Below are 23,698 nucleotides of genomic sequence, written 5' to 3'. Positions count from 1 at the left end.
GGTTAATAAAGGCCTTCTGAAGTGAATTGATGGGTTCGTGTAAGATAAATATCCATATTTAAAACTTTATCTACTAAAATAACTAGCTTCCGACCAGTGTTGGGAGTAACGCGTTACAAAAGTAATGTATTACAGTAACATATTAGCCTACTTTTTGCTGTAACACAGTAGTGTAAGGCATTACAAATCAATTTTCAGTAATATTTTACTCGGTACTTGTTCAGTAAAGGTTGCGTTACAACACACTTTTAGTTTTAATTGTAAAAAAAAAAAAAAAAATTAGTAGGCTAAGTTACCTGTTCGTGGTCAGCCAACGCGTGTGGTGTCCAAGTTGGTAAATAAAGACTAAATGGCAGCGTCCGATATACTGTATTTGTATAGCGATTTATTTTTTACAGGAGTGCCGTGAGGCATGATTTCGGCCTCTGTGCTCGCGCTGGCCAGTGGAAAAGCGGATAATGGGTGAAGATGGCATGAAGAAGGCTACATTGGCGAGATGGACGTATGCGCATTAGGCTACTCTGTTTTAACATTTTAACATTTGTTCTTTGTTTTCTTCCTAAACAGTTAGTATATGTTTAGGTGGTATTTTTCATGTTTTTATCACACAATCATGTTTTTGATGCGGTGGCGTTCACGTAGGCTACATGATGGTGGCGGCGGCGCTGCCGATAAAGCACCTAAAAGCTGTCACAAAGAACCGACAAAAGCAATGAATGATTATGAATATGTCAAATATAGCAAGGAGACATTTTAACTGTTTATTAATAAAGATGAAGTTGACGTTGCTGACCCACGATCTTCGCAGTTGTGAATGCGAGAGAAATGCACATTTCATTGGTTGGGTTGGTTGAACTGACGCGCTACAGCGATCTGTCACATTTGAAAGCGCCAAACCGCACATCTGACAGCTGAGAATTTGTTCCATATAATAAGTAACCTTCTCTGTCTAGTCCAGGGGTCTCCAACCTTTTTCATTTGAGAGCTACTTTTTAAAAAAGATAGTGACCGAGAGCAACTCATGTAATACAAAACTTTAATCTCTTAAATAATGTCTCATAACTCTCATATTAACAACTATCTAAACTGTTTTAGACCTAAAACAGTTTTTGTAGGCCCATATATGTCACCCTTAAATGTCAGAGAAAAGAACAGAATCAGAGATACATTTTTTAAAGAAAATTGTACGTTGCATATTGTACTGTAAAAACAAAACATAATTATAGTTGATTTTATAGTGCATCTTAACTAGAGATGAAATGGCATGGAAATTTCATTTCATGATTATAGTGACCAAAATGATCACGGTTATCACAGAATCCTGTTCAAAAAGTAGGCTACTAATAGCCTACTACACAATAAAATCAATTCACCAAGTTTTATGTCCAAAACCAGCAAATAACAAATATAATTAGCATTAATATGCACTTTTTGTTTACATAAACATTAAAATAACAACATTAAAAATGATGGCCAGATTTTAACCTCCTGAGACCCTGCGACCTCATATGAGGACATCACATTTTTGGTTGTGTGCAGCATAATACTTAATTCTGTGTAACTGAAACATGGACACTTACACTGTCATCTGGTGGGGTCAGAGGAGAAATTTTTTTAACATAAATAATTTAAAGATGGCGGAGAACACAGGTCACATGTCACGCAGCCACTCCAGACCAAAACGTCCACAAGATAAGAAATCTAAAAACATTTCATTGTTGATTCTTGTTAAGTTATGCATAGAAGAGTTGTATGATTAAAATGGCATGCACATTTGACAAACTTTTGTAACAATAAAGATTTACTATGCTGCTAAAGTTGATGTCCACATATGAGGACAATGGGACTTAGCTTTGTTGAAATTGTATAAGATGTTAGCAAAAAAAAAAAAAAATGTAGTTGCATTGAGCTTCTGCACACTACACACTGGCTCACTCACTCGAGCGCGCGCACACACACACACACACATACTCAACGGGGCTTCAGTTCACTCACGATCGCGCGCGTGTGGGCGCGCACACACACAGACACACACATACATACATACACACACACACTCACACACACTCTCTCTCTCTCTCTCTCTCTTGCTCGTCGCTCGCTCGCGACACACACACACACACACACACACACTCACTTTGCTCACTCACTCGCTCTCTCTTGCTCACTCACTCGCGATCGCGCGTGCACACACACACTCTCTTGCTCGAACGCGATCACACACACACACTCTCTTGGTCGATCGCGATCACAGACACACACACACACACACACACACACACACACACACACACACAGGATATGAATTGTTGATATCAAGAATTCAATTTTTGATATCAACAATTACATTTTTGATATCAGCAATTTAATTATTGAAATCAACAATAGAATTCTTGATATCAACAATTGAATTATTGATATCAACAATTGAATTGTTGATATCAAGAATTGATTTCTTACTAGTAGAAATATAATTTTTGATATCAATAATTACATTGTTAGGCTACTAGTAAAAATGTGAATTCCTGATTACAATAATTCAATTGTCACTAGTTGAAATGTCTATTCTTGATATCAACAATTAAATGCTACTAGTAAAAATGTTAATTTTTGATATCTGAAAATGTATTTCTGATATCAATATAATTTCAGATATCTAAAATGGCTTTCTTACTAGTAACAATTACATTCATGATATCAGAAATTAACATAGTCACTAGTGAAAATGGAATTATTGATATCATAAATGAACATTGTTACTAGTAGCAATTCAATTGTTGATATCAAGAATAGACATTTCAACTAGTGACAATTGAATTCTTGATATCAAAAATAAAGTTTTTTACTATAAGAATTGTATTTATGATATGTGAAATTGGAATTTCAACTAGTAAAAAATCAATTCTTGATATCAACAATTGATTTTGAATGGCAGCCTATGGAGACTTTTCACAAGTGAAAATACAATTACAGATATCAAGAATTATAGTTTTTACTAGTTGAAATTCAGTTGCTGATATCAAGAATTATAATTTTAACTAGTGAAATTTAATTGTGGATATCAAGAATTAGCATTGTTACTAGTGGAAATTTAATTTCTGATATCAAAAATTGCCATTGTTACTAGTAGAAATCTAATTCCTGATATCAATAACTATTATTTTAACTAGTGAAAATTGAATTGTTGATATCAAGAATTCATATCCTGAAAATGAATAAAAGTTGAAACGGCTTGCCATAAACCCCAAAAAGCTAGAATAAATCTAAAATGTACGCCAAACCAAAACTCAGGTCTCAGGAGGATAAAGTTAAGATAGACCCACTGTCCTTGCATGAGGACATCATTTTATGCAAAAACTACTTCCTGTACAAAAACAAATTTTAGTTATTATACTTATTAGGTCCTACTTATACCAAATAGCAAGAAAAAATATAAAATGCACACCAGGCAAACTCTCGGGTCTCAGGAGGTTAAAGGAGTAGGCCTACTGGACGTTATCTACTAGTATGTAGCCTACAAGTTCAAATAAAGTTTTGACAAAAAAGATTTATAAAAAGAAACCTTGCATATTTCAGCCTTTTAATCATTTCTATAAAAAGAATGAGTCAAAAAGGATTAATTAGGCCTACTGACGTTTAAAATGCACATTAGCTTATCTTTTATTAAAATTTGGTCCGATTTTCCCGTGGCGTCTGTCGTTGCTATGCATGGTGCACTGCGCTCTCCACAATGACAAAGAAGTTTTAGTAGCTAATGCATTTTTTTCATCTCACTGCGCCTGGAAGAAATGAGCGCGTCGCTTCAATTATGAGCTTCCTACATTTGAAATACTGGTAGCTCGCGAGCGACGTGTTGGAGACCCCTGTCGGTGTCAGTGTCCTCTTTGTCCGCGATTTTTCTCTGCGTGAGAAAATGCAGTGGTCCAATGAGTAGTTAAGAGCTTGCTTATAGTAATTCGGAAATTAGTGCACATGAGTGGAAAAAAAATACAGCACAGAAGAATGTCTAATTTAGCGTGAGATTTCTTTGTTGAGCGTGAGACCGTGAGATTGAGGCTGAATGCGTGAGTGTCACGCCAGATGCGTGAGAGTTGGCAACCCTTCACTGCTTCCGACAGATGGCCGAACGCATCGATTTACGCCAAAAGAGTAAAGCCTGTTTTTATGCTTCTGCGTCGAATCGACGGCGTACCCCCGCAGACCCCTCTGCGTCGCCGCGAACCCCTCCGCCGTAGCTCGACGTGCACCTCCAAAAAATTGTAACTACAGGCCTCATTATGCTTCTGCGTCAACTCCACGGCGTAGCTACGCCGTCACTCCTACGGCGTCGTGGCCGTTTTATGGTTCTGCGTCAGGTTGAGTTGCATCGCGGTGCATCCGACCAATCACAGCCCTTGTGGTCTGCGTCTGCGTTTTTATATCAAAATGTTTTTGATATAGCTTCCAAAACAAAAATTTGTTTGTAGTTATGGGCAAAAAAGATCTAGCAATAACTTCAGTGAAAGGGTTGAATGGTCAGTCTCAACAAATAGTTCAACAATGTGATGTGTAAAAAAAAAAAAATTGAAAAAAAAATTGAAAATTGAAGTGTTTACTTATTTACTAGCTGCAGATAGGTCCAACTAATATCACTTCAAATAAATCAAAACTTTTTTTAGACAATTAATATATTAATGATATATCAATTTTAAAGATCAGTTAAACAACAACAACTTTTTTTTTTTCATTTTCAATCTAATCCACATAGATAAAATCAGTTAAGTGTCCCACAAAATATTCAGTTTAAATATCGAATTAACAGACAAACACAGTTTGATATGCATTTATACATGGTATTTTCTTTAATGTCATCTGGTCATTTCAACTGTAATAAATAAAGACTGCCAGAACAGTGAGAGGGGGCAGGGCTTCTCACAATGACTAGCAGCACTGTGTCAGTCAGTGCCTCAACAGTCCAATCAAGGAGCGGCAGCAATTCCATCATCCAATCAGCATACAAACAAATCACAGCGCAGAAAACAGCCATTTATTCTCTCCTACTGGCTGAAAAGAAAGTAGAATCAGGTCTATATGAACTACATGCAAAATTCAGGCTGTAGTTTTACTTGCTTATTCTGTACTAACCCTAACTGCATTACCTCTACGAACATCGCATCCAGACGATCTGCGAAGCTCTGCTTGTTATACAATACCCATCGATTAAAGCGTTCAAATCCAACCTGATCTTTCTGAGGGGTTCAAGAACATCTTCAGAATTCTAAACGGAAAGTTCTAGTAAGTTCTCCGGAGTCCTTCATGATGTGCTCCTGAAGTCAAACATCGCTAAATATTCTCGATTTCTATGGTCAAATACAAACAAACAAACAGCAGCTCACTCATACAAACCACACTTAGTGTTTTGGCTGTACAGCCCATAATAGTCTTCAAGACGTACATGTGGAGGATTACAAGAAAACGAGAAGAGTCAGGACATCATTGTCAGGCCTCAGCCTCTTCTCAGGTAGACGGCCAATGCATCTCGCGGCCAGTTTGCCGTGATTCAACATACACGCGTCGAGCCCTCCCAAACTCATGAGGGCGCTACACAGCAAGCGTGTCCAGGATCCAGCGGTCGGGAGGAAAATGAGGGAGGACGGAATCTTCACAGGAGGTCACCGACGGCATCAAGCTTCACAGATGACGACCGGAAAATCGACATGGATACGAGGGTGATCCAACTTGACGACTCCCTACGGAAAAATGTCCAATAGTAATGTTAAAGCAATCACGAATATTCAAAGAATTATTATAATTCAATATAATGAAAACATGTAGAAAATGTTAGCAAAACATTCCTATGCTGACTAACCTGAGGTATGAGATTCTTGTGAATTCGTTTTAGTTTGGCTTTCTTTCGGCCGTTTTTTGTTACTACCGTTTCTTCGTAAAACTCGTGGGCCAAGTCGCCGTCTTCATCGAAGTACAATGAGCTACACAACATGAATACAAAATGTAAAAAACGCATACATGCAACAATCAAAATCTTTTTGCAAAGTCAAACCAAGAACGAGAACTACAGTATAACGATAACTATTGGCGCTTTTCCACTACACAGTACCAGCTCGACTCGACTCTGATTGGTTTTCCACTGTGTAAAAGTTGTACCTGTACCTGCTTTCGGGTACTTTTTTTCGTATCACCTTCGGCGAGGTTCTAAGCGGGCTGAGGCGATAATAAAAGGTGACGTGAAAACACTGCAGACTGCTGATTGGTCAGAGAGAATCGTCACTATTCACCGCGTCATCATTGCATGCGCCAGACGGAGCTATTTTTTTCAGCAGTGTTTCGTTTTGCTGCCCTCAGCCTCTCCTGAAACAACGTTTGTCTTCTTACTGTGTGAAACAGCTACATCCCGAAGATCAAAAACAACATACACTCGATTTCCTCCAATATCTTGTGTGTGTGTGGGTAGCGGGTGTGTGTCGCATAGTTCCTGTGACGTCGCTATTAGGGATGAGTCGCGATCTTCGAATAGTCGAATTGCGTTCGAAATTCGATCATAAAATTACTTTTTCGAATATAGTTATATTTTCGCCCAATTCCAATGTGTCATAATTGACGGCGCGCCAACTGTCACAGATTGCGCAGCAGGGTATTTTCCGGTTGGGGACACAAGGTGTCACTAACATGAATGAAACCCCCTACTGCGCGATAGGATACCAGTGTTTTATATAGTGTAAAAAAACAACAGAAGAAGAGCACCGTGACCGTTAACTCTGCGCCCAACAGAGGTGGGTACTAACCTTTCACTCTCTATGGTAGTAACCGTCTACAAAGTAGGCTACATTTACTTCCTTACGTTGGGGCGACATTCCTCTCGTTACTTTATTTTAATGCAATACATGCTGTTAAATGCATAGTTTATTCCAAGCGCGCTGAATCTTTTTTATGAGCATGAGCAATGCTCAATTCACAAATGAATCACTCTTTTGAGTCGATTCTGTTCGAAGACTTCATCAAACAGATCTTTCTAAATCGGTTCGCGAATCAGTTTGAATGGTCTGTTCAGTTCCCTCTGCACGCACTGAATCCTCTGATGTGCTTTCAATTCACACTCGGAGTCGTAACAGGAAGATTTAAGAACATCAAGAGCATTGGATGAAGTGGCCGTGGTTCAACAGTTTAGTCTAGTGAAAGCAAATCTACAAATGCATCATATTTTGGCCAGCGATGAAGATCTAGTTGAACATCTTCGTATGATGTCTGTGAATGAATGATTCCACAGGACGATACATTCGAGTTCATTTCATTCAGGTAATACATTTTACAACCAAACAGATTATTACGCGATGATAGCACTGCTACAAGTATGATGACATTATCCGTTTTTTGAACATGTCAATTTATAGGCTACATTAAATAAGCTACCATTGTCCACAGTTTATGAAATGAACACCCGCCATCCCGCGGTAATGTGTGTGCAGTGGCATCACAAGGATAGTTTTGATTGAAACTAATTTGCTTAAAAAGTAGGCTATTGCAGTAACAAGGCAGGTCCGCATAAAATCGTTATGACATATGACATTATTTTTTTTATCTAACGAGCATCTGGTTTGGCGATGCAAAAACGGACTGTCGTGCTTATTGTTTTTTTTCTATGTTAACTATGTTAAAAAACGACGAAAACATGTTACTTGTTCAATTACTAAACAGTTTGTTTGATGACAAATCGCTAAAGATGAAATTGGCCTCCCTTTCTGTCATTGTGAGCGTGCGTTTCTTTTTTCTTTTTTTTGATTTTCGAACAATAATCGACTTTTGCTCCTCGATTTTCGAATGCCATTTTTGGCAGAAATTCACATCCCTAGTCGCTATGACGACCAGATACTATTGTGGAGGTACTATCTGTAATGGAAAACGGAGCGAAAAGCGAGCCGAGGCGAGTCGAGTTGAGCTGATACTGGTTATATTGGCATCCACACCAACGCACGATAAGTTCTGTTTATTGCTCAGCAGTCTTGTTGTCTGCAGCTTTAAATGCTCGAACGCATTAAAGCAGGATGGATTCCGATTATCCTTTTAGTTGCAGTGTAGATTTCCTATTTTCATAGAATAAGAATAATTATTAAAACTTTATAGTTATCGTTCTTGGTGTGAACGAGCCTTAAGGGGCCGTTTACCGAGCATTTTGGAAATTCCGCTGTGCTGCTTTTCCATTGTTTCTCTATGTAAACATTCACAAGATAGACGTGATTAACCGTGTCTCGCGTCTTTTGCAGAGTCTTGCATGTTAAAAGATGATGTTAAGGGCGTCTCTAGATGTTCTTTAATCATTTCAATACCCTGCGTTTCGTGTTTTTAAAAGAAAACATTCTGTGTGAATGGAACACTTGATTCTATGGAAGCTTGTTTCCCCCGCTGAATAAAAAAGGTAATTACAACATTTTCATCTCACAGTTCTACTCTTATTCTTGCAATTGTTAGTTTATATTCTATATTCTGGTTTCTTTTGAGATATAAACTCGCAATTGCGGGTTATAAAGTGTTGTTATAAAGAATTGTGAGATAAATTTTCGCAATTACCTTTTTTTATTTTTATTCTGTGGCGGAAACAAGCTTCCATATGATTCTGATTGGTCACTTTTGGCATTCTGTGAATAAATATATTATATATATATATATAGTATGTAGTGTATTGACTGTACATTTAAGGTTAAATTACATTAATGACTCAAATACTTTGAAAACATTACTTGCGAAATCTGCAATGAAACTCAAGAAAATGTGTTTTTCCGAGCACCTTCTCTTAGTAAAAGAGAGTTCCTTCTCTTAGTGTAACTGGCACAGCGGTTCAGTTATGCTGTCTGAAATAAAGTCACATGCCAGGATATGTGGCTATATTTACCTCCTTCTGGTAAACACGAAAGGCGTCGCATTTCGGATGCTCCGGACCCTGGCCAGGCTCTGCTCTTGGCCGTCTTTGGCAGGTTCATCCCCACCAACCGAACCAGAGAACGGCCAGTATCCTTTACCTTTTGACCCGCTGCCACCCATCATGGGCTGCAGAACATTCTCCTCCTGGTCAGGTCACACTTGGGACAGATGTACAGCTCTGGAGGAAGAAAGAATAGACTGTTATTTGACTCATACTGTTAAATATTGACATATTGACATCACAACGCTGATAATGTCAGTGTAATAAAATATGGCTACTTTTTATGACATGGGAAACCTATGACTTGTGCTTTCCCACCAAGTCAAACACTTCATTATAGTAAAATCCATATAAAATGTATTTTACGTTCTTAATAAATTGACATTTTGAACAATATTTTATGTAAGAGATTTTTACCTCAGCATTAGCATGTAGCCTCTTAAAAGTCAAGTTTATCATATTTATTCACTAAAATGATTTTACATAAGTATTATTATTAATACATAACATTCAGTTTAATTATTTTATTTTCCAATTGTCTAAATTGATGTAGCTTTCGTGCTAATATGGCTAACATCACAATGTCCTACAACGTTTGTGTCTATAACACAATATTATTCATATTTATAATGATGACACTTACTTGAAAATTCTCTTGATGTTAAAGGAAGCAGAGGAGCGGATATAATGCGAATTAATGCGGGTTTGAACAGATATATTTAGTGTGTAAAGTCAGAAACGAAACGCTACAGATCAGAGAGTGACAAGACCCAGCAGCTCCTGCTAAAACCGGAAACACATAGAACTGCTTCGGTGAGGAGAATGGATAGAATAAAGGTTCTATTTTTATAGAATAAAAGTTTTTTTTTTTAAACATATTTTTAATTTTATTTGAATAGTCATTAATCAACATGAAAATGTTTAATTTATGGTTTGCATTTTTGTCAAAAAGCAGACTAAATAAAAAAATGGTTGTGCATATAATTTAATAAACATGCAGGCAAATAATTTGAAAAATCTGTATTCTCTAAATTACATGTTGATCATATTGTAAACTGTCAAATAGAGGCCGTAATTTAAAAATATTTTGTCTTGTAAACTAAATACTTTCCGTTTCACTTTAACTTTAAAAGCAACTTATATTTACAATATAATTATTAATAACAAAATGCATATTACATATTTCAAACAATGAAATGTGTTGTAATTTAATGGTCCTTGCACACAACAAAATAAGTCATTTTAAAGGGGAAAAATATTTTACTTTTATTTAATTTCAAAGAAATTGACAAATATCCAATATATACATGGGTCTTTCAATATTTCACAAGTATTGCATCACTACATGGTGGTATATTAATATATTTTTCCTATTACAAGTTCAAATGGTGATTAAAATACTCTTTAATCTGCATTGATATATGCTATCACCACAGACCAATAATCTGTCGCTCACACTGGAAAGACGTTGCTCCACAACTGGATCTACGGCTACGACCGCTGCATTTCTTCCAGTGCAACGTCACACTCCTCTCACGCTCATCAGTCACGCTTAAACACACGCTACTCCTCTCGCTCTCTCACTGCATTTCTCTTTCATTTACAACCTTCTCATGTCTCAAAGGTTTCTTCCACACACTCTTTGGATTCAAACAGTAATAAGCTGCGTACTTAGTACGTTTTCTTCTCCTTTTCTCTTATTTCTGAGGTATAAAAAGCAGCTCGTTTCAGCCAGGCGTACTGAAGTTCTTCATAGCCTCTTTCATCTTGTCTCGTGCCGAGGCGTAGCGCCGCACGATCTGCCGGACGTGATCCTCCTCCTCCCGCTGCAGAATGCGCAGGAAGTTCCGGAGTTCGGGAAAACTGAATGCATCCCACTGCGAGAAGAAGCCAACAATATCGTGAATACTTGTACCTCAAATATGTGTATGTACCTTTTAAAACAATTTAGCATATTTTAAGACTTTTATTATTTCTGATAAAGATAACTTTGATGACCACATACAGACGGCGACTGTCAGAAGGACGTTTACTCACATTAACTTCTCCTGTTTCATTCTCTTTAAGAACTAAACTGAGGACTTTCTCGTTGGGTCCAGCACACAGACGCAAGAAAAGCGGACATTCATCATCCGCAATCTTCTTTAAGTACACTGAAAAAAGAAAGATAATAGGAATTGACACTTGCATACATTTTATATTTTGTTTATTATAAAAATCAATGTAGTTAAGGCTTCGAAATAAAGGACACACGTTCTCCTCCCCACCTTGATTCTGCCGTTCGCTGCGTTCGAACAGAGAGAACTTGGCCGGATTGTCCACCACGGTGAACTTCTTCAGCAGTGCTTCGATGACCTCTCTGGCCCGTGTGCTGGAGCTGATGTGCAGGTGTTTGACTGTGTCTCTGGGCAGGTAGAATGAGGTGCGATGCTGCAGTGCTTCAGTGCTGTCCCATCCCGAGGAGGAGGACGTGCTCCGTGAAGGAGGGAGAGACACGGGCCGGGCCAGCTTAAACTGGACCTTTATGAAGCCGGTGTAAGATCCATCACGGTTCTGATGACGAGGACAAGAAAAGAATCACTCCGAGTTACACATTGAAGTTGATTAGTTACGGTTAGGGGTTTGTCCACATGCAAGTAGCACAAATAAATATAAAACAATAATATATAAATAAATTTAATATAATAATAATATACATGTGCAATGAAAAATGACTATAATGCAAGCACCTCTAATAAGCATACAGATATATAATATAATTATGATGCAAGCATCACTAATACATTTATAGATATATAATATAATGTGTATGTATGTTATTATGATATTTATGTAAACAGCAATACATATATAGATATAGATTTTTAAAAAATGATATTATACAATTAAAAATACATATCCATTCAATTATATATTAATTATTAATATTATTATTACACAGTATAAATTATCTACATATAACACTATTCTTTACTTTAAATTATATATAATTTTATAATAGATAATATTCTATATTAAATATACACATTTTTAATAAAATATAGCACACGTGTTTTATATATAGCCTATATATATATATGTGTGTGTGTGTGTATATATATATATATATATATATATATATACATACATACACACACACACACACACACACAGGTATACATACATTAAGATATATAAATTGGATAAGATATCAAATTGTAAAATTAAAAACAGCAAAAAACTATTTGAAAGATTTACATAAATCAAGACCGACAGGTTTCCTTACCAGAACCATGAAGAGGTTGCTGTTGACCTGAGCGTTGTATTCTTTCACTTTCTGTTGTATTTCAGTGACAGACAGCTCCTGTTTCCTGCAGTCGACCGGCTCATCCTGCAGGACAGAAGACAGGAAAGTGTGTGATGCATCACGTGACCACAAGGGGGAGGCAAAGAAAGCTCAAGCGACTGGCTGACGTATCCCTACATTTGTAAGAACTTTATAGGTTTGTGGGTTTTCCTGAGATACAAACCAATAAGAATCAGATTTAGAAGTACTTAATCACATAAAGTCAGGCTGCTTTTTTTTGTCAGAGTAACTATATTTAACAACATCAGCTGGTTGTGTTTGTACAGCAGAACAAATGCAGTCTGAGACAGAAAGTGGGTTTCAAATACTCTGTCAGATCCAGCTGGATGCCTTGACCCACGACTTGCACAGACAGACACGGGTCACAGGAAAACACCCTCCCTCATCCAGAAATAGCCGACAGGAAGTGGGAACGGACACACGCACTCACTCATACACACATGTGGACTTCAAATGCGCCTGAATGTGAGCAAGGAATGAACAGATTTTCAGTCTGCCTCATTAACTCTAATATTTCACCACAAGTATGATTTCTTCCCAAAATTGTGGGAAACTTTTTGTTTCCTACATTCGAGACCGCCTCATCCCAAGTTTTCTACTTTATTCTGTAAATCTGCAGAACAATAAGTACTGTTAAAAGTACCATATAAATTGAATTAAATATTTATCAACTGGAACTAGTTAATTTAAGTAGTTATTAAATAATTAAGATAATAAATATATGATAAATAAAATTACTGCTTTTTATCTAAATATTAATGTATATTTTAAATATTAAATTTACAAATTATAAATTCATAAGACAGACTCCACCAATGTACAATTTGGGGCATTATGGCTGTCTTTTGAGTGTAAAAAATGCTACTAAAGAAATAAGCAAGCAATAACATATGTTTCAGTGATGTCGTGTAAATAAAAACAAAGCTGGTCCACTTTTATCTTTGAATAAAATTGCTGGCTTCATAAATAGTAATTAAGTTTTAATTACGAGTCTGTACACTGATCATGGGCTATGTAATGAGACATGATGGACAGACTGCAGATGCTTTGATTTGTTAATCACCTTAAGTGCTACTCAGCATGACATCATTTTAAGAGGAAACATTCACCCCCACCCTCAACACACACACACACACACACACACACACACACACACACACACACACACACAATTAACTAAATCTAAATACAATAAATATTTAAAAAAAATAATGAATTAGGTTACGATTTTTAATAATAATATAAATTACTAAATCGGTTTTGTACAGTTTGAAAGTACATGCAAGCATCATTTAAAATAACCACGCATGCGCAGAATGCGCACATGCATTGGCACAGCGAGCCGAAGATATCCGTAAGTTTCTCCAGTTCCAAATGGACTTCACAAATAGCAAAGCCCACCCAAAACGCCAAAATAATATACATTTAAGCTTAATATAGTATTTTGTATGATCATTTATCACTGCCTTACTTTGTCTTTGCGTTTTTTGGTCTTTCTGAGTGAGGTGCGCGCGGTGTAGAACTGCTCGAGCTCGTGCTCGGAGTCGCTCTGGCTGCAGTATCCGCTGCTCGCGCTGCTGCCCCACGTCATGTCGAACCACTCACAATCCGTCATTATCTCACCGAAACCGACCGGACCGGGACTGTATAAGAGCTTCCGCTGTGTATGAGTGAGGATGAGAATGGTGATGATGTGGCTGTCTGACTGACTGACCTCGTGCAACCGGGATGTAATGCAACCGTTAGGCGTGATTTGAAACCCCACCCTTCCGCTTTGCTCCGCCCCCCGGAAAATAATTTACTGCACGTAGGCTCCTCCCTCCATTCAATCCTGGCCCCTCCCCCCAAGACCTAGCAGAACAATACAATTTCTAACTATAAAAAATAAAATTATATATATATTTAATGGTATAACAATAATTAAAATTATACATATTTATTTAAAATATATGTAAATAATAGTATTTTAAATACATTTATACTAGAATGTATAAAACTGGATAAATCATTACATTTTGACAAATAAAAATCTAAATCACATCTACAAATAATTATACAATAATTGTCAAAATTACATATAGTAATATGCAATATTTTTAAATGGTAAATTTATAATAATAAATAACTGTATACATATATTTTGAATACATTTATACTACATATACACATATATATCTAATGTTATTATTATTTGAAGTATTGCCAATTAACATACAAGTATTTGGTATGACATAAAAGCTTTGAAACAAACAAACAATTTAAAAAATCACTACAGTTTACAAAGAAAAATATAATTACATCTAAATATAATTATATAATAATTAGGCTACTTTAAAAATTACATATAATAATATGCAATGTTATATATAAAACATAATATTTCTTTTAAATTGTATATTTATATTAGTAAATAATGCATTTATTTTTAACAAATGTATATTAAATCATAATAATTCTCAGGAGATCTCAGGAGGATATATATGTATATAAATGTTTCATATGGTGCCGCTGGGTAAAGTCTTATGTGTAACTAAAACAATATGTACAAGTAGAAAGACCTTCGCGCCAATGTTACAGAGCCAAATGAGAGGTTAAGATGATTTGCACATTTGTAATTATAGTAAAAGGTCCATTGTGAAGCGTGATTAGTTCATTTCTCCAGCTGTCCCCTCCTCCACCCCTTCCCCCTATCACTTTCACATCAGCACTCAAGAAAGACTGGCAGATCATCACGGTGATTACCATCTGAAATCATCAACTAAAACCTATCATGCAACTCTACATAGACAAATTTGGTAAATCAAATAAATGTCCAGAATGTTTTAAAAGTAACGTATTTTTTTGTCACATTTGAAATGTTAAAAAGCGAGCAGCTGCTTTATTGTGTGGTTGTCGTAAATTGCGTGTGGCTCTGCGTGTGTAGGACGTAATAAAATCAGCACTGGTGGCATATGGCGAGCCGAGACTCAGACCTACGTCAATTCTGTTTTACGTTGAATTTATGCGCACACGCTGGTGATGGGGATACAAAGCTTTTAGAAACTTTGAATTAATTATCAAAATAATCGAAATTATGACAGATAAAAAAATAATAATCGAGATTGTGACGTCATAATTTCAATTTTCCATCTAATAATTAATTTTAAGTCATAATTTAAGTTATGTCATAATTGTGACAAAGTCATAATTTTAAGGTTTTATCTCCTTATTTTGATTTAGTATGTCAATGTTAACTTATGTCAGGAATTAATTTCTATCTTATATTGACTTTGTTACAATTTCAACTTTTTAATCCTATAATTGTCATAATTTCAACATTTCTTATGATTTTCTGTCATAATCTTACCTTTTTATTCATAATTATGACTTTTTAAGTCATAATTTTGATTATTGTTATAATTGTAACAGTCATCATTTAGATTTAGTATGTCTTTTTACCCTATGATTTTGTCATAATTTTGACTTTTTATCTTATGATTTTTTTGTCATCATTTTGACTTTTTATCTCATAACAATGACTTTCTAAGTCTTAAGTTTGACTTGTCATAATTGTGACAGTCATTATTTCAATGCTTTATCTCATTATTATGACTTTCTATGTCATCATTTCAACATTTTATCTCATAATTATGATCAAGTATGTCATAATTTCGACTTTGTATCTCACGATTTTGATTAATGTTGTGATAAAGTCATTATTTATATTCTTAAAAATTGCACCTTTTTCAGTCATAATTTAGGCTTTTTTGTCATAATGACTTACCAGAGCATGATTATTTTCTTATGTGGCAGAAATAGGCTTCCATACGAAAGCACCCATGACTATCACATACATAAACAACTTCCTCTCTTATTTACGTGTCATTTACGGGTGACGTGTCCTCTCTAGCAGCCGTTCTCTCACCACATTGGTGTCCGTCTCGATCGTGTCCTCGCAGAAGTTCGTTTGTTCACGGATGGCGTCACAGTCGGAGCTGCAGTCCAGCTGAATGAAGGGTTGACAGCGGTAGTGACAAGTGTAATTACAGTCTGAAGAGACACAAACATTCCTTCAGAAACCAAAAACCACACATCCAGTATTTGTTTCTAGAGTTAAATATAGTTCTCAGCACTACAGTTGAACAGAGGATCAGTCTGATTTTAGTGGCACAAGCTGAACATATGACAGAGGGGTCAAGCTTTGCTCATGAATGAGTCTACAGCGCCACCTGGTGGTCATGGTGAATGCATGTTCTAGCTCATTTGATGAATAAATCATTCATCTTTGGTCTGTTTGACTTTAAAAGCCACTTTAAAAGCTTAACAAGTGTAAAAAATGCTGGTAATAATTGTTTTAAAGTGATGCTTTTGGCAAATTGAGAAAGAAAAAGAGAATAAGATATTTTTAATTTTATGACAAAAAAGTGGGTTGAACTTGCAAATCTCACTGTTACAAGATACTCTGTAAGGTTGCCAGGGATTTGCCATGGTGTTCCGGCTGGTTTAGGCATTTATTTATGTAATTATGCAGTTATGGATTAAATGTTCTTGCCTCTGTTATTCATGTTCTTCATTTTATATATTGTACTCTATTCTGTTGGTTTGTAAGCAGTTTGTTATTTATTCTAATGTAATTTAATTTTCATTTAAAATCAGTTGCACAAATTTTAACATCTAATCTGTATGCTATAACATAACTTATTAATTTTACCTAAATGAAATCAATCAAACACATAATTAATGTATAATTAACTTGTTTATTTATTTATGCCCTATATCAAAGTTATACATTTATTAGAACATTTACTTATTTGTTTATTCCATTTGCATTATTTGCCTAAATTAAAATCAATTGCACATCTTTTCACGTCTGATTTGTAGAAGGTTATTCTATGGTATTCTATTCTTCTGTCTTATTTACTTGCTGTATACTTTTGTGAATCACAGTCCATAAATAAACGAATAACATTACCGATTGATTTGCTGTTTGAATTCTTAAATTTCGTAACAAACACACACCCACACAATCTCTATCCATCATAAGACACTTGCCTAAACTAATCCCTGCCTAAACATCCTTTTCCTATTTGCTTACAGTCTCTGAGGTCCAGATTGTTTTGACAGGAACATTTACACATGCAGCAGAAGACAGATATCTCGACTCCCTGGGTAAAAGACTCACGTGTGCAGCGGAGACTCTGCCTGTACAGGCCCCATATAAACTCCCCGCAGAGGTCGCACCAGCTGAGCTGCGTCTGGCTGCAGGGCTGGAAGTCGTGACCCCGTCCTGGTTTACACGTCAGCCAGTCGGGGTCCTCCAGACGCACGCGCTCCCCCTCCATCCGCACCACCTTCTCTTTGCTCCATCTCTCCAGAGTGGGCGGAGGGTCGCTAGGGGGCGCTAACTCGATGCGGTCGTCCGGAGTCAAGTCCTGTAATTCAATGAGTTCACATTTTGCCATCTTGGGGATGTGGGAGGCTTAAAAGCATGGCTCAGTGGATCACTTCAGAACGACTCGGTTTACTCCAAACCGGGTGGACCGACTTCGCGTCTGGTTCTGATGCGTTTGCACATCCAGGCTGAGAACAAACACTTTGTCGATCGTACAGTATTAGTAGAAAAGAGATGATGATGTTTTCAGCGAGATGTCCTCTTGATTCAGTTTTCAGCAGCATCTGGCTCAATCTGAGGAAAGACAACAGAGATTAGATTAGATTACGATATATTGTGAGATAAATGTGGACAGTTATTATAATCTCTGTGATCTTCAAAGGATTTCTTTTACTATCATTATATTTAAATAATTTAATATTATATATATATATAAATATGATATATTATAATAAAACCCTATATAAATATTATATATTACACATCTATTTTAATAATATAAATCCATTATAATTACTTTTTTTTTGTTATATTACACCTATATATTTTTAATAAAAGAGAGGCCCTTGCTATTTGTTGAACAGAATTAAATATTTAGTCTGTATAGGGTAAAAGCTTCTTTAAACATCAGACAGAAAGTCTACAGGCAGGAAATTATGGGGTTTATAGTTTCCAGCCGGTTTGTGCAAACTAATCTGTCTTTTACAAAACCACTTGACAACATCTATATGGAGGCTGATCAGTATGCGTGAGGAGGGAAATTCACTCAAGGGTGTTTTTGGACCATTTTTGTTGTAGAGAACCTCTTTTGGCTACTGTCCTAATCCTGAGAAGCCCAAAGGCCCGAACAACCATCCAGAATAGAAAGAGGCGTATAACTGGGTCACAAAAGCATAGCAAATAAAAAGCACATAATATAGACCAATAAAGAATGGACAAATAGAATAGAATAGAACAACTGATTTGGGCAAATGAAAATATTTAACTAACAGAATAAGCAACTAAATCGCAACAATTATTGCAAAATACATACATTCTTAAATGTAAATCTTTAAATAAAAGCATTAAATATATAATTATATTCAGATTTAATTCATTTAATTAAAACGAATAAATTAATTAATAGATTAGATGTCAAAATGTCTTGACTTCAAATCCAATTAAAGAATTTACACAGAATGAGACATGCATAAATCAACAAACCAAGAGAATAAAATACAATAGGCCTATAGAAAGTAAAGGAAATGCATAACAAACAGAATAAGAAAAAATGCATAATACATAAAAACAACAGTACAAAATTTACTTGTGAAAATGTGTAGTAGTATTCATTCCAAACAAATAGCACAGAAAAAAATAATCTCTCACAGATTAGATTAACAACTCGACGTCATTGATTTGAGGTGAAATATAAAAAAACCTATAATATACATCGATAATTTGATGGTTAGTATCAGATTATAGTTGTAGCCTACTAACAGTTACTTGTATTTTTTAAGCTCTTGTAGAAACTGCTTAAAAAGACCAGCCTACCTTAAACCAAAAACAAGACACTTTTTTTCGTCAGAAGAGCCTCAGACTGGCAGCAGTAAACGGGTCAGTTTCCTCAAATCCGCTCAGAAGTCTCAAACAGTGCGTAATCTGCGCGCGCATCGCGTGTTTGAGAGGAGATAACGCAAGGGATTGCGCAAAACAGAGAAAACACCTTCCAGTACACCCAAACTAGAGTGGAAATTATGCTACCCTGGCACTGGCAGATGTCTCCTTATATTTTCGGTTAACTGTTGGCGTCATTCGCGGTCGCAGCAAGAAACCGGGTCGATTATGACTTTCTCCTCAGTCAGGACGCGCACCTTGTACAGCGAGACCGCTAGCGCGCGTTAGTGCGCATGCGCCGCTGACTCAGATTAAGGCTTAATCCAGCACGAGCTGTCCTATTTAAGAGCGGCGAAGGCAGAGCAGACATCATTTCCTGAAGCATTTGGTGGACGCCTGGGTTTTATATTCTGAACCCACGACTGCGGGTCTATTTACAATGACCTTGTTTAAAATGAAATTTATTTTTAAAGGGACAGTGCTCTCAAAATCATTATCTACTCGCCCACATTCTTTCCTCGAGAATCTTAACGTAGCTCTTTTTGAAACAAAGTGGTTCATACAACTTGTATGATACACATTTCAAGTCTTCTAAAGTTATAGGTGTGGTGAACAGACAGAATTTTAAGTTGTTATTTGATAAATCTTCAGAATATTTATACAGAGTCTGAGAGTCATGCATAAGTGTAATAAATAACCTTTAGAAAGTGAACATGGAAGATACTATTTTCCTGTAAAATTTTCAGTGCAATGACTAGAAATCTACTTACTTGCTCCAAACTGGGAATTGGCAGAGGTCCATTGGGTTGATTTAACATTGAAGTCTCTCTCTCTCTCTTTGGTCTGATAGCGGATGTCTTGTATCATCAGGAAGGAGGTCTGGGAAGACCCAGAAGAGATAAGAAGGTTTCTGTCCTCCGTTCAGTCTGGATGAGGGCCAGCAGGTCACAGGACACGAAGAAATCCTGCTCCCTATAGTATAGAGGACAATAAACAGTAATTGGTTGTGAATGTCTGATTTTGTTACGGTCATCGGATTCCCCTATTAACTGAGTCATTTCATGACATTTCCCTAAAAAAACAAATATAAATACAAAAAATACAAACTATTTTTAAAGATAAAAATGTCATTGTGAAAAGGGGAAAAAAATAAAAACATAAAACATTTAATCTAAAAATAAATAATAAAAAACAAAAACATACTTTTAAAGTTAAAAACATCATTGACCTCTGTATTTATGGACATGACAAAAATATTTAAAAATAAATTGTGCACAGACACAGATAACAACAAACTGTGAAGCATTTATTTATTTGTGGAATCTGAAAAAAATCCAGTGTGATCCTGCCATAGACAGTAAAAGGTCAAAAGACGGAAAGACATGCATGTAAACAAACTCCCACGTCAGCATGAGAAAAGGGATTTCTAGAACAGAGGCAATCTGGAAGAAATTATTTACAATTATTGTCAAAATAAAAGTCATTTATATAATTTAGAGAAGAAAAAAGACTTTGGCGCAAACAATATTCATTTCAATTGATCGTATTGGGTTTTCAAAATATATAAATAATATTCATTTTTTATGACAAATCTGAACTAATCAGATCAGATTTAGCTTCAAAAGGAGATGGGACTTTTATTACGGCATGATGGTGTGTAACCGGAAACCTTGAATGATCAGAGTTCGTAGTTGAGATTGCCAGCATTTCAAATGGGTTGAGTTAGTTTTTGTCTCAGTGTGCTGTTTGTGTATGTAAGATTTGAGAGAGACCCAGTAGAGTATAATATGACTGTCCATCACGAGTCGGAGCCTAAGCTGTACCGCTACAGCAGGATAGTGTGCGGAGTCTCAACTCATGTGCTGTGCGCTGTGTTCACTGGCTTCATCACGGTCCTGGCCAAACCTGGATCCAGTGAGTAGTGAAGGAGATAATATCGATCCGTCGTACTCAGACTCTCACTGATCTGTGCTGTCAGAAATCGATCGTTTCCTGTTGTGAATTTATGTTGTTTGATACTATTGATCAAAAATATTGACATTTTGAAATGATTTCCAATTTATTTCTGACAGGAATATAGGCTACGTAGGCCTACATGTTATTATAATGATAATCAAAAGTTATATTAATTTAAAATAATGAAAAAATAACATTGTGCAAATATCCTATTAATTATGAAAGTAGATTATATAAATATTAATGTTGTAATGGTGCATGCGCAAAAGATCGATACTTTTGTATGTATATTGTATACAATGTATGTATATTATTTATTCGACAAAATATCACATCATCATAATAATACACTATTAATAATAATGAAAATATAGTTTCTATAATTTATACAAATATTTCAATTGATTATATATGTGTGTGTATGTGTGTGTGTGTGTGTGTGTGTGTGTGTGCTGTAAAAATCGATGAATTGTGATTAATCGCATCTAACACAAAAGTTTGTGTATATAGTTTATTTTGCAAAATATAAAATGTTCTATCAAATCATAACAATACACCATTTATAAGGATGAAAATATAGTTTATATAATTCATACAAATATTTCAGTTTTTTGTGTGTATATATATATATATATATATATATATATATATATATATATATTGTTATATAAATATATATATTACAAACTTTTAGATGCGATCAATCGATTTGACGATACTATATATATATGTGTGTGTGTGTATAAAAATGTTTTGTGTAAAATAATCAAATATAATTTAATACACTTTGTAATAAAAATAAATCCTTTATAATAATATATATATATATATATTGTAATATTATGAAATACAATATTGATATTTTCACTTGCTTGTAGTATATTTTAGATATACATTTTAAATATAGAACTGAAAATAATAAACAGCAAACATTATGACGTCAGAGGAATCTAAATAAAAATAAATAAATAAATGTCTTGTTTCTGGCTAGTATGTCAGTGTATTATTGTTAACTAAAATCATTAAAATGTGTATTTGGTAATTGAAACAAAGCTGAAATAAAATATCATAAATATTAGAGGAAATGTTCATTAGAAATGTTGCAAACTAACTGAAATACAATTAGATATAAGCTAAATAGAAATATATTTTTAAAAAATCAAATGAAAATAAAAGCAGCACATACAATAATTAATAAATACTTGTAAATAAATAACACTGCTCTCTGTTTGCTCACAGGTCTGTTCTCATGGCATCCTTTCCTGATGACTCTTGGTGTGAGTATGACGCAAATACAGACCTTGATTGTTTTGCATGTAAATGATTTTTTTTTGCTTTTTGTCACGCAATACTATCCTCTCACAAGATTTTTTTTCTCCCTTCCAGTTTTCCTTTTTCATGACTGAAGCCGTTCTACTGTTCAACCCCTACTCGTCTCCCGTCAGGAAGTTGAAGCACAAAACTAAAGCCCGCCTGCACTGGATCCTGCAGTGTCTGTGCGTGTGTTGCGCGACCGCGGGCCTGTGTGCCATCTTTTACAACAAGAACCTCAACGACAAGCCACACTTCACGTCGTGGCACGGGTTGGTCGGTTTGATAACGGTGTCTGTCGTCGGGCTGCAGTCCCTCGGAGGACTTCCCCTCCTCTATCCCAAACTGGCCAAAGGCTGGTCGCTGGCCAAACTGAAGCGCTACCACGCCACCTCCGGCTTACTCACGTACCTGCTGAGCAGCGTCAGCTTGTTTCTCGGACTGTGTTCTTCGTGGTTCAGTGCCAGTGTGAGCGGCTACGTCTGGTACCTGGCCGTCCTCTGTCCGGTTCTGTGCGCTCTGGTCATAATGAGTCAGGTAACGAACGCTTACATGGCCCGGAAACGAATGCAGTACTGAAACAGACATTCACGGTTTCTAAACAGGTTCATCTGATACACAGACATTGTGAACCTGAATTGCATGTTGCGGCTCAGCTGCATGACAGATATGATGATACTGAGTGCTGCTTTGCACCTACTTGTAAATTTATATTATTGCAATATAGATTGACCAAAACAAATGTATTTTTGGATAACAGTTTGATATTCTTGAGTGCATTTCAGCTGTAGCCTATTGGTGGCATTTTTTGTGTGTGCAAATATCTTTGGAATTGACTGAAGGCAACTGATTTGTATTAATTGCAAGGATAAAAATAATTCTTTTGTTCAATTATTTGTCATTCTTTTGGTGCTTGTGAACAATGTTTTTGCATTTACCAGTGCCAGCCTGCCTTTTTCTGGTATTGCAGATCATGAAAGGAATATGCCTTAATTGGAAACTTAAATTTGTTATTAATAGTATATATGAATTATGAAAATATTATGTTGTATGTAATCAACTAATTATTTCTTAATGGCTGAAATAATTTTTTGGTTTATTAAAATCTTGTTCAAATTAACAATTTCAGCTCATGTATGAACTTGGATTTATTATTGAACTTCACATTATTAATATTGTACATTAACAAATAATATAAGTATTA

General features: G+C 35.7%; 3 protein-coding genes across 6 annotated transcripts; 1 reads left to right on the top strand and 2 right to left on the bottom strand.

Annotated features, from left to right (window-relative positions):
* Positions 1 to 4,818: 4,818 nt before the first annotated feature.
* On the bottom strand, positions 4,819 to 9,720 carry tusc2b (tumor suppressor 2, mitochondrial calcium regulator b). 2 transcript variants are annotated; one of them, XR_013203303.1, is made up of 5 exons: positions 9,558 to 9,720; positions 8,885 to 9,091; positions 5,849 to 5,969; positions 5,139 to 5,729; positions 4,819 to 5,043 (listed from the first exon to the last, which is right to left on the bottom strand). XR_013203303.1 is itself a non-coding variant. In XM_077226066.1 (4 exons), exons 2-4 carry the CDS (start codon positions 9,034 to 9,036, stop codon positions 5,664 to 5,666), a joined length of 339 nt encoding a protein of 112 aa, XP_077082181.1. In that variant the 5' UTR covers positions 9,037 to 9,091; positions 9,558 to 9,720; the 3' UTR covers positions 4,819 to 5,663. The 2 variants fall into 2 exon arrangements, 1 of the variants encoding a protein (XP_077082181.1); XM_077226066.1 differs by having other exon boundaries at positions 4,819 to 5,729.
* A 434-nt stretch (positions 9,721 to 10,154) lies between these two features.
* On the bottom strand, positions 10,155 to 20,128 carry rassf1 (Ras association domain family member 1). Of its 3 annotated transcripts, none has more exons than XM_077226062.1 (7): positions 19,998 to 20,128; positions 17,422 to 17,925; positions 16,165 to 16,289; positions 12,180 to 12,284; positions 11,182 to 11,467; positions 10,952 to 11,067; positions 10,155 to 10,791 (listed from the first exon to the last, which is right to left on the bottom strand). In XM_077226062.1, exons 2-7 carry the CDS (start codon positions 17,699 to 17,701, stop codon positions 10,642 to 10,644), a joined length of 1,062 nt encoding a protein of 353 aa, XP_077082177.1. In that variant the 5' UTR covers positions 17,702 to 17,925; positions 19,998 to 20,128; the 3' UTR covers positions 10,155 to 10,641. The 3 variants fall into 3 exon arrangements, with proteins under 3 accessions (XP_077082177.1, XP_077082176.1, XP_077082178.1); XM_077226061.1 differs by lacking the exon at positions 19,998 to 20,128 and adding an exon at positions 19,165 to 19,522; XM_077226063.1 differs by lacking the exons at positions 16,165 to 16,289; positions 17,422 to 17,925; positions 19,998 to 20,128 and adding an exon at positions 13,732 to 14,031.
* A 759-nt stretch (positions 20,129 to 20,887) lies between these two features.
* On the top strand, positions 20,888 to 23,622 carry cyb561d2 (cytochrome b561 family, member D2). The gene is made up of 3 exons (XM_077226065.1): positions 20,888 to 21,141; positions 22,423 to 22,460; positions 22,570 to 23,622. Exons 1-3 carry the CDS (start codon positions 21,015 to 21,017, stop codon positions 23,071 to 23,073), a joined length of 669 nt encoding a protein of 222 aa, XP_077082180.1. The 5' UTR covers positions 20,888 to 21,014; the 3' UTR covers positions 23,074 to 23,622.
* Positions 23,623 to 23,698: the final 76 nt, after the last annotated feature.

Source organism: Siphateles boraxobius, unplaced genomic scaffold, assembly GCF_051911475.1.
Source record: "Siphateles boraxobius isolate OS27281-9 unplaced genomic scaffold, OSU_SipBor_1 13, whole genome shotgun sequence".
Classification (NCBI taxonomy): Eukaryota; Metazoa; Chordata; class Actinopteri; order Cypriniformes; family Leuciscidae; genus Siphateles; species Siphateles boraxobius.
Note: the sequence above shows the minus strand (reverse complement) of the source record. Positions and strands in the feature narration are given on the sequence as shown.